General features: G+C 39.8%; 2 protein-coding genes across 5 annotated transcripts; one reads left to right on the top strand and one right to left on the bottom strand.

The window, feature by feature from the left end:
• Positions 1 to 394: 394 nt before the first annotated feature.
• LOC308112506 (uncharacterized protein) lies at positions 395 to 5296 on the bottom strand. 4 transcript variants are annotated; one of them, XM_080468071.1, is made up of 8 exons: positions 5208 to 5296; positions 2904 to 4152; positions 2691 to 2830; positions 2389 to 2590; positions 2172 to 2267; positions 1923 to 2068; positions 1566 to 1656; positions 395 to 1469 (listed from the first exon to the last, which is right to left on the bottom strand). In XM_080468071.1, the coding sequence occupies exons 2-7, from the start codon at positions 4150 to 4152 to the stop codon at positions 1570 to 1572; spliced, it is 1920 nt and encodes a 639-aa protein (XP_080324197.1). In that variant the 5' UTR covers positions 5208 to 5296; the 3' UTR covers positions 395 to 1469; positions 1566 to 1569. The 4 variants fall into 4 exon arrangements, with proteins under 4 accessions (XP_080324197.1, XP_080324196.1, XP_080324195.1 ...); XM_080468070.1 differs by having other exon boundaries at positions 395 to 1466; XM_080468069.1 differs by lacking the exon at positions 5208 to 5296 and having other exon boundaries at positions 2904 to 3829.
• A 270-nt stretch (positions 5297 to 5566) lies between these two features.
• Positions 5567 to 10162, top strand: riok2 (RIO kinase 2 (yeast)). The gene is made up of 10 exons (XM_080467952.1): positions 5567 to 5746; positions 6762 to 6900; positions 6993 to 7109; positions 7448 to 7623; positions 7762 to 7850; positions 7939 to 8130; positions 8219 to 8311; positions 8432 to 8824; positions 8921 to 9020; positions 9983 to 10162. Exons 1-10 carry the CDS (start codon positions 5681 to 5683, stop codon positions 10142 to 10144), a joined length of 1527 nt encoding a protein of 508 aa, XP_080324078.1. The 5' UTR covers positions 5567 to 5680; the 3' UTR covers positions 10145 to 10162.
• Positions 10163 to 10914: the final 752 nt, after the last annotated feature.

Below are 10914 nucleotides of genomic sequence, written 5' to 3'. Positions count from 1 at the left end.
CCCAGCTTTTTCTACCAGTTCAGTCAACTTTCCAAATGAGGCTGCAGTGGGCAGGAGATTGTGTGACTGCATATGTTGACTCCAGGGTGTCCTGTGACTGACAGACATAACACACATACTGTATATATATATATAAAGTCACACACTGTGTATAGAGTCCAGCTGCGATAGCAACAAGCCTCCCAGGAGTTCATCTGGTCTTTAGATTCTGTACAGAAAATTCAGTTGTCTTCTACAAAACTCTAGACGTTTTTTTTTGTTTTTTTTTAATGCTATGTTCGGTTCTGGCGTGTTTGCTTTTATTACCCTTCTGGATAAATAGAAGTATATTAAATATTTATTCAATTTTTTTTAAACTTTCAATTGTCCCAGATACACAAATAGAAATATGATTGATTATAAAAACTATTTATTGCTTCAATTTCCGAAAATACAAAAGATTTGCAAAATAACACTGAACACTATATATACTTATATAGTACACAGTATATAGATCAGGATCAAGACAAAATCAGTGACACATAACAGGTGTGTAGTGCCGCATTATGTATTTATGGTGCAATAATGTAATACAGTTTCACCTCAATATGTAATAACACATTTTGGAATAAAAGTCTTGATCACATTTTCTAAAAAAACTTTGATGCATTTTGTAATAACTTGTTACATATTGCAACAGTTATTACAAAAAAGCGGGTTAATGATTAAATGCACTCAGTGGCACTTACAATCTGGTTTCATTTCTTGAAGAAAATAGAAATGGCTGGTGGAAATACTGATTGGCTTCTAAATTCAAAATCGTACCAGCCACAATAGCAGGTGAACTAGAAAAAAAAAAAAAAAAAAAAAAAAACCAGATTAAGAGCACTGCATTCTACCATTACCATGTTGGCAGGACATGAAGAGAATGCAGAAAGCAAAGCGTGACTTGTAACTCTAGTCCAACTGAATCCTAATTTGTTTTCTCATTATTAAACATAAAACTGTGCATACGGATGAAGGGCCAAATGTATTACATAATGCAACAAATTATTAAATTTTGTCCAAAAAAACTGGAAAACCCACATTTTGTATTAACTTGCAATATGTAACAGGTTAATAGAAAATTTGGCAACGTTTATTACAAGATCCGTTCTAGAATTTCATTACAAAATGCAACAGTATTACATAATGAGTTGGAAAAAGTATTACATTATCACATATTGCACCATTATTACATAATGTGATGCTACAAAGTGCTGTATACATTTAAAAACAAAAAAAAAAAAAAGATCCCAAGATCCCTGGTGTATACTAATGTTCTGGAGGTACCAGTATAAGTGAAAGCAGCACTCAACAAAGAGTCTGATCCACAGCCCAGGAGAACAGGTCAGTCAGAAGACTTCAGTCCAGCTCGTAACCTTCAAGCAGCAGGGGGTCTTCAGAGTGGGAGAGACCATCACAACCAACAAGAGTTACTGCAGCAGCTGCTGAGAGAGGACATGCGTTCACTTTCAGATTCATCTCTTCAATATGAAACATTTAACATGTGCAAATCTTTTTAATGTAGCTTTTAGAATAAAAACCTCATCATAGGCCTGCCTGCTCTTCATCATCAAATTGGAATTCCTCTGTGTCCACATAGCATGACTTGCAGAGCTTTGGGATAGTGGCTACCTGTACAAGAAGATACCATGTAAAGCACATCAAGTACACAGGAATGACAATTCTTTTTTTTTTCGAAGATATTCCTTGTTTAAAAAATAAAGACTTTAATGATCATTGGTCCTCTTTGGTCAGGGTGGAGGAGTTAGGATTAAAATATATGATTTTGTTTGTACAACGTGAATTGTGATGAATGCATTTCATAGACATCTTGATTAAATGTTTATGCACAACTTTATTTGACCTTAAAGAAACAACAGCTTATTGAGCAAGCTCACCTTTTGGTTCAGCAACTTGTTTACCAAGTGCTCCTTTGTAAAATCTACAAGCTCCGGCTGACCAGGGCATGGCTGCTCTTTCTCAAACTCCCTTCCATTCCAGGTCTCATAAGACGGGTGAACAATAAAAGGGTTCTGTGAAGAGTCTTCATAAAAAAAAACAAAAAAACAAATACAATGAAATCCATTTTATTGTGAGGTGCACATGTCACCAATGAATGGAGTTGCTGTGTTTTTTGAAATATTCACCTTCAAAAAATCCTCGGCTGATCATGTGAAGATGAACAGATTCCTCGGTGTCATCGTCTCCATCACATTCATCATTTGGTTGTTGCGGTTCACTCACTGAAAATCCAGAATACAGCACAAGTTTAAAAAAACCTTGTGGTGAATGACATGACAGTAATCCATTACTTTTTGACAACTATGATATAAATATATAGAAGTAACTAAAACGGAGTCATACCCTCAAAGGTGAATTCTCCTGTTCTGTGATGGTCCGTCACCACCGGAGAATAAAAGCCGCACTTTGTACAGGAGTATTTGTACCTTGTTTTACAAAGTGCTTCGAATTGACAGTATCCTTCAAGGATTGGGTCGGGTGAGCGAAATGTCTTTTTGAACAAAGATTCCAGAGAGTTGATGACTTGAGCGACCGACACGTGACTCTGTGGTTATAAAAAAAAAAAAAAAGTATGAATATATTTATATCAACATGCAACTCAATGCACAAGTCTTTGTACTTGGTATCACACCGTTTAAGCACACCTGCACATTATCCCTCAAGTACGAGCAAAGCTGCAGGGTAAGGATGACTCTGTCATTGAAATTGTGCAGACCCTCTGTCCACTCCTGGTATCGGTACATCATTTTGCACTCGGTACACCTTCTATTGTAAGTCGTGATATCTGAAATGGACACAGATACCAGCATTAAGACTTGAAATGAGCCAGACAGTCAAATAAATCCCCCAGTACTCACTTGAGCTTACACCATCCATGCCAACTATTCTGGCATTGTTGGTGATTTGGACGGCCTCCTCCAGTTCCGGATTTCCTGGACACAGCTGGCATTCCCTTTCTGCAGGAATCAGCTGACGAGGGTAGTCTGTCAGTGCTCTCGGGGCTGTGACCGTCTCAGGGAGAGTAGCAGGTATTTTTTTGTTCTCATAAACGTACCTAACAGATCTTTCCATCGCTGCAGTGTGGAGCTGATTGTTGGCGGGAGTGGCCACTGGTGACAGTGTTGCAGACATAAAAAGTTCTCTGTGAGTTTGGAAGAGGTGCCACATGGCAATGTTTTTGTGAGGACAAGATGTACATGCCTTGGCACAGGGGCAATGCCAGGAGTTTCTTTCAATGTTGTAGGTCACTATGACTCGAGCAAAAGAACTGTAGTGATCTATAATTGGTTCATTCACTGAGAGGCATATTTTATTTTGTGAACTACCAAGGTCCACTAACACGGAGAAAGGGACATGAGCTTCCTCTGCTTCGTCTTGCCTCTTTTTGCAAACTGCCGCCGCGGACTCGTCAAAAATATTCTGTTCCAACATTTCCTCAAGCACCTTGTGCTGGAGCTGTTCCTCGGCTGCAGTTGCATTACAATAATCAATAGAGCGAATGTGATCACACATACTGTGAGAAAGGCCACTCTGCACGACATCCAGGTGATACTGCATACATTCCTCCAGTTCACATTTTACCACGTGTTGAAGGCCCCATGTTTTTCGTTGCACATGTACTGGAACACTGAAACCACGAGAGGTTTTCCTGACGGCATACAACCCACAACCTTTATCAACAAGAACACTTTGAAGGTGATATGCCGCCGTGATGTCCTTTGGTCCCCCATGTTTTCTGTGAATATGGACAAATAAATTCTTTTTGCGAAGGACAATGTCGCAATGAGGACAGTGCACATGGGAACTTTTACATTCCACAGATAATGCTGTTGGGGAGGCAGGGGGGGCTTTTTCTGTAAGTGAAGGAGAAGGGGACTTGGAAGACTCCGAGATTGTAGTTGAGGGTGACAGACAACACTCAGCAGGTACTATGGGGGTACTGGGTGACTCTGTGGGAGGTTTTATGTCAGAAGACTCTTCAGTCACTATAGAAACTATTGGTGGGCGTGCATATGGATGTTCATCACTCAATAATGTGGTAATCCAGATCTTGGGACGCGCATATGGATGGTCAACATTCACTGATTGGGCAAAGGATGGTTGCATCTGGAAAAAATGAAAATCAGTCAGTTATATTTGCACAATCTCACAAATCACTTAATGAGGAAAACTAATTGGACTCATTGACAATAAATTGAGCTGGGCTAAGAACCCCAACGCCCTCAGGAAGGGCCACAACATCTTTTCTTCTGAGGTCTTTAAACATCTGTTGCAATATGCTGAAGGTCTTCTATGGGTGAGTGGTGGCATGCATCATCCTCTATGCTGCTGCATGCTGGGGCAGCAAGCTGAGGTCAATGCCAACAAGCTCAACAAACTAACTAGAAAGACCAGTGACATGGTGAGGGGGGACATTGTCTCAGAGTGGTGGGTCTGGTCCAAACTGAGGTCCATCCTGAACAATGACTTTCAACACCTCCATGATGTCTTGATCAAAAACAAGAGCTTCTTTGGCTGATAAGTCAGAGAAAAAGAAAGAGCCGCTGGAAATCCTTCCTTTCTGTGGACCAACTTTATGCCTTCTAGATTAATAGTCTTTTTTATTGTTAAGCCCTTGTGAATATTGTATGAATTGATTTACCTTGAAGCTGAAAAATGTACGTAGCCTATAGTTATTCAATATTCTATTTAATTATTTACACATTTAACATTTTAATCATGTTTACTGTAAACTATTACTACTGTGTAAAGAATTGCCCATTTGGATTAATAAAGTATTTATATTCTAATTGTAAATATCGTTATGATTCTTTGCAGTAGTCAACGCAATCAGTCTGAGCCTTAATCATATTTTTCGAAAACTAATTAGATCTCATGCACGTTATATATACAGTAATTATTATCATGTCGACTATTAGAAGTATTAACACCCTAACATAAATAAAAGCACTGGGTCAAATTATGGAACCTGCAAGAAAAATTGACATGTTTGAGTTTCCCAGTAGGTAGATTAAACGGAGCCTCAGAGCAACAAAAACACCGCGTGCACTCCTTCATTAATGCATTTGCTTTTAAAACTGAAAACGTAACAACACCGACCCGTCCCGCGGTTATTATGGCAGGCTGATATGCTTTTCTAAGAAAATGAAAACAGCATTTACCTTAATAGGTCACCTTCTTTAGATCTGCTATGGTTGACGCGTCCTCTCATTGAACCCAACTGCGGAATACAGGATACCGCCATATTTATACGGAAGTGGCCCGGAAGTTTCAGTTTGTTTTTTGGGGCCACAGCGCCATCCTCCGCTCAAGGGACGCCATTGTCAACCATAGGACGTCAACCACCTGGGGATAAAATTTAACATCTGATATCTTTGTTTTACTTTGTTATTGTATTTGAATGTATAAATTGTCATCAGTGAGTGAAAATCCATAAATCTTATTTTGGAAGTCAGGGTTGTTTTATTTGTTTTATCATTAGTTGCGTAATGATGACGTAACCACCTAAACCGGAAGAGACGTATTTCTCTTTCCTTATTCTCCCTTCTTTACACATGTGTTTACTAAAACACGATCCAGAAATATCAGGAAAAAAGAGTTTATAGAGCTTCGCTGTTTGATAAGTAGTGGTGAAATGGGGAAGCTGAACGTCGTCGTGATGAGATATTTATCGCGAGATGACTTTCGAGTTCTCACAGCGGTAAGAGACTGTTCAATGAAGAGTTTATGTACTAGCTTAGGCACGCTATTCCCAGATAGCGTCTCTCCACTTCTCATGGTATAATATCGTTATTGCACGACGATTTCTTATTATAAGTTGGCAATGAGCTTGTGAATTATATTTTGTCGTTTCGGTGACCTTTTCTTTATAAACCCGATCCTTTTCAACAAAATCCTCCTGTAACGAGCTATTTACAGTTTAATAAGTTAAATGCCTGTTGTGTGGATAAAACGGAAAGTCATGTTCAAAATTGAACAATCACGTTTCGGGTGTAGCAACAGATTGTTTCTGATGACATATATATGTTGTGTTTTGTCTCCTTTTCTAATTGATGATGTGTCAGTCTTATTTCCGTGTTGACAGGCATCTAAATGAATTGCGTGAAAAAGTATAATGTTCTTTTTATACCTTCTGTAATATCCCTAGTGTTAACTAGGTAATACAAAGACAATCACACCGTCACACATAAAGTTAATTTCATGTTACACCTTCAGAATAATAGAGTAAGCCATTGCCCTGGGGAAAAAACATGCAACGACCCAGTCAGAACATGCAGACTGCACACAGACTACAATTGAACCCGACTCTTGTGTCTGAGGTGACACCATTGCTTCACCAACTCATTTTCACACCAGAAATCACTGTTGGATCATGCAGCAGGCAATTTAAATGTCTGAGTTATGTGTAAAGAGGGTTTGTGTTAAACGTTAGTAAAAAATCCATGTTCTTCTGATTGTTCATTGAAGTATAATAATCTGCCCAGATTTATCAAATTATTAGTTCATCTTCGTGTTATATCAGAAAAAAAAGTAGGAATTGTTTCCCTTAAAGTGAAGCTGCATTGTTATATAAAGAGATGTATTTGTGCAGGAATCTAATGTTTGCTTTTAGTTTCACTCTTGTAGTAATATTAACATTATTTTCTTTAACAGGTTTTTGGGGGGGTTTTTTGCACATTAATAGATTATACATTACTTCTTTCTTCTGCACACAGGTTGAAATGGGGATGAAGAACCACGAAATTGTCCCCGTCAGCCTTCTGTCATCGATCGCGAGCCTCAAACATGGCGGCTGCAACAAAATCCTCAGAGAGCTTGTGAGACACAAACTTGTGGTCTATGAATGCACAAAGAGTAAGATAAAGATAGAAGACGCTACAAATGATTCTAAAATAGAGATCATATAGAGGTCAGCGTTTTTCTAATATTATGTTTGCTGATTTCAGCTGTGCAGGGCTACAGGTTGAACAATGGAGGATATGACTACTTGGCTCTAAAGACTTTGTGCTCCAGGGAAGTGGTATTGTCAGTCGGCAATCAAATGGGTGTGGGCAAAGAATCAGGTAAGAATTCTTAAAATTTGTAAATATTTATACTTTTAGATGTACAGTTATTCTTTTCACCATACTGGTTTAGTTGAAATCAGTCCCAAATTTCAGGTATATTTTGTGAGAATGCTCAGTGGATGCTATATTGATCATAATGAATGAGAAATAATTAAACTTTTATCAAATAGAGGAAAATCTTACACTCGTTTTTCACAAAGTAGAAGATGTTCTCATCATTGTATTCAAGATGAGGATTTTATTTATTTGCCTTGTTTTCCTGGCTTTGTTATCTCAGTGATTCTTTTATCTGCTCACATTGAAACAAATTTTGTTATATTGTTTTCCTTGGGTAGACATTTACATCGTGGCGAGTCCAGAAGGAGAGCAGTACGCGTTGAAGCTGCACCGACTTGGTCGCACCTCCTTCAGGAACCTAAAAAACAAGAGAGATTATCACAAACACAGGAAGAACATGTCCTGGCTCTACCTCTCGCGCCTCTCTGCCATGAAAGAGTTTGCCTACATGAAGGTATGAACCAAGTTATGGGACGATTGTGGTGTTTTTATGTGTAATAGATTAAAAAAATAAATAAAAAAATCCCAGCATTGCATAACGCTTGCAGTTTTGGTGTGTAGTTTTTCTAATTTATCTTTTCATTTCTTGCAGGCCCTGTATGATCGAGGCTTTCCTGTTCCCAAACCCGTGGACTACAACAGACATGCTGTAGTGATGGAGCTCATCAATGGATATCCACTGTATGTAAACAAGCTCATATTCATCCTTGTTTTGAATGTAGTTATGATAATTCTGTCGTCATGTGAATGCGTTATGCTACTCCTTCAGGTGTCAGGTGCACGAACTGCAAGATCCATCGGCCCTGTACAGCGAGTTCATGGAGCTTATAGTGAAACTGGCGAATAATGGCCTGATTCATGGAGATTTCAATGAGTTCAACCTAATGTTGGATGACCAGGACCACATAACCATGATTGACTTCCCTCAAATGGTGTCTACATCACATACCAATGCTGAATGGTGGGTCTCTCTGCCATCGAGTTGTTTATTATGCAAACATTTAGATGTTGTGCATTTTGTTTACGGTACTTGTCCTCTCTGTTTGCAGGTACTTTGATCGAGATGTGAAATGTATCCGAGATTTCTTTGCAAAGAGATTCAATTATGAAAGCGAGCTCTTTCCTACCTTTCAAGACATCAGGTAACAGTTTTTCACAGACACATGAAAGAAACATTTGGACTTGTATTGATTATATTTAAAGGCAGACTTCAAAGTGGAAAACTCTCACACTTGAGCTTTTGTCTCTACATATGCCTGCAGGCGGTCTTATTCTCTAGACGTTGAAGTCTCAGCCAGTGGTTTTACCAAAGATCTGGCCAGAGATGGTGCTTTGCTGGATCCTGCTGGACCTGAGGAAGATGATAATGAGGAAGAAGAAGAGAGTGATGAAGAGAAAGTGCATGATGAAGAGGAGAGCTTGGACATGGAGGAATATGATTCTGCAATCCAAGAGCTGGAAGGATTGAAGGTCACACATGCAGAATTACACAAGCAGGAAGCACGAGAGAGTGAGGACAAGACTGAGGTGACATCTGCAGCACGAGGTGATGAAGTAACAGAAAAGCTTTTAGAGGAAGAGGTGAAAGAAGCAGAAGATGATTGTCCAGAGCTGACAGACCTTTCTGCCTCCAACAAGGAGTTCAAACCTTTTAGGTAAACCCACTGAAAGGTTAATGCCAGATCCATGTAGCCTGGCAACATTAGAAATCCAGGAGCAATAAACTGACGGCGACTATTGTGTCCCTGCAGAGACTCGGACAGCCTTCTACAAATTGCAGAACACCGGAGGAGGAGGACAGACAGTGAAGCCACAATGGGAAGTGTCGGGAGCTGCTCTACAATACCACCAGTACGTGAGACTCTGTCTGCATGAGTGTGATAAAGACCCCTAAACATAAATGGACATTTCCAAAACTTTTGGCTTATTTATGGAAGTCAGGTGTTTTGTTTTTGTTTTTTATCTCATTCATTAGCCTTTATAATATAGTTTATTCTGAATGGTAGTCAGAAATAATCAAATAAAATTGATAATTTCACACAAACTCACTCATATTATCTTGTAAAACGTCAAATTTCTCATGTCTCAACTTGCCTGCAATAGTGATGCGCTTGAGCAGGTGTTTCCTGTTCACCACTACAGCGCCAGCTTTGGACATCTGCTCAACCTGACAGGGTTGTGACTGGCTTCGGAAAGTTGCATCATTATCAACCTTTACCATCTTTTTTTCGACTCATGGTCATGGTGATAGTAGAGAGCATAAAGAAGCCCAGACATCCTCCTCCACAACATCCTCAGCTCTTCTGGGTGGAGCTCTGCTAACAGATCACCCAGGAGATATACCCTCATCAGGGCAGCCTGGGCTAACCAGAGGACTTCCTCCCCAATGTGAGAGAACACGAGGGAAACTTCATCAGATGCATGAACCAGCTGAAATGCCTCCTGTCAGTGTGGAGTCGTCGTGGCTTTACCTTCATATTCCTCTTTTGGTCATTGAGGGAAATTTGCACGACCAGCAAACTGAGAGCTGTTCTTCACAGCTCAGCTTCCTCTTCTCCACCTCAAGCTGGTACAGCGTCTGCATTTCTGTGACCTCTTGGCCGAATCCCTCCTTCCATCATCTTTGTATAAGACCCAGAGCCATTTGAACTCCCCCTACTTAAAGAGGACTTTGCTGAAGCGCTCGCACGTAGTGCTGCAGTTTGTAAATAACATAGCATTTGTACCGAGGCGACGTGTCTGAGTAATGTTGTGTCTGGCCTGTGGAGACGTTCATCTGTAGTCACCTGCTGTTGGTTTTGTTTGTGCGGCAGGAGGTGGTCCGTCAGAAGGTCCGGAGGCAACTCGGCCAACAGCAGAAGGCAGCGCAGAGGAGACGCCTGCAGAAGGGAGAGGCCAACCTGGTGACCAAAGCCAGAAGGGAGAACCAAATCAACATCAAGTCTAGTATGGAGAGTGCCGACTTCTGGGGATGAAAAAAAAAAAGGACTACAGTGATGGACATATGGACAACGTTGCTTCTTGTTTGCTTGTGTCTGTTATGAGGTTCCTCTGCTCTGTTATCTGAACAATTGTTGTTGAACACATGATGAGTTGTGGTGAAAAATAGGAAAATCGTGCTTCTTTCGTACTATGGCAGAGAAAAGAAATCAACTAAAATGCTTTACAATCACCACTTTAATTATCTTCCCTTGTTCAAGCATTGGTATTTTTCTATTAGAATTCCAGGAAACTGCTCCCTATTCTTGAGAATAGTGTAAATAATTAACTCTTTATGATAAAGCGACAATAAATCATTGAACCAAACATCGCTGCTCTGTTGTTTATTTCTTTCTACTTCATATAATGAAAAGACATGAAACCTATTTATCTGTGGTGAACTTGGCCGGTTGCCAGTCAAACTTGGACATAAACCTGCAATAATGCTGCAAAAGACTGAACATTCTGAACTATCGCTTCATTGTGAAAGTTCAGTCCAATTTTGTGGGTGTGGAATAAAGAAACATGTTCAAGAAAAGGTGTTGTTGATATTTAGTTGTTAAACGCCAGTGTTCATCATGAAACGATTGTGGAAACTTGATTCATAAAGTCAAAGCGAGGCACATAGTGAAAAAAGATGGTTGAACCTGGGAGCTGATAAACAATTCTTGGGACACAATTTGGTTAATTTATGTACCGGAGGCTTTTTTTTTTCCTGAGAGTGAATTCAGACTCCAACAAAGGCCATTCATAGTGAGGCGGGTGA

Source organism: Lipophrys pholis, assembly GCF_963383615.2.
Source record: "Lipophrys pholis genome assembly, chromosome: 7".
Classification (NCBI taxonomy): Eukaryota; Metazoa; Chordata; class Actinopteri; order Blenniiformes; family Blenniidae; genus Lipophrys; species Lipophrys pholis.
The sequence above is the reverse complement of the archived record's forward strand: the minus strand, read 5'-3'. Positions and strand labels throughout refer to the sequence as shown.

Coding starts and splice junctions, on each gene's coding strand:
- LOC308112506 (XM_080468071.1), bottom strand. CDS start 4,152: ATGCAACCATCCTTTGCCCAATCAGTGAATGTTGACCATCCATATGCG. Junction 2,831..2,903: donor CATGGATGGTGTAAGCTCAA/GTGAGTACTGGG, acceptor TGTCCATTTCAG/ATATCACGACTTACAATAGA. Junction 2,591..2,690: donor ACTTGAGGGATAATGTGCAG/GTGTGCTTAAAC, acceptor TTATAACCACAG/AGTCACGTGTCGGTCGCTCA.
- riok2 (XM_080467952.1), top strand. CDS start 5,681: ATGGGGAAGCTGAACGTCGTCGTGATGAGATATTTATCGCGAGATGAC. Junction 7,624..7,761: donor AAGAGTTTGCCTACATGAAG/GTATGAACCAAG, acceptor CATTTCTTGCAG/GCCCTGTATGATCGAGGCTT. Junction 8,131..8,218: donor TCACATACCAATGCTGAATG/GTGGGTCTCTCT, acceptor CTCTGTTTGCAG/GTACTTTGATCGAGATGTGA.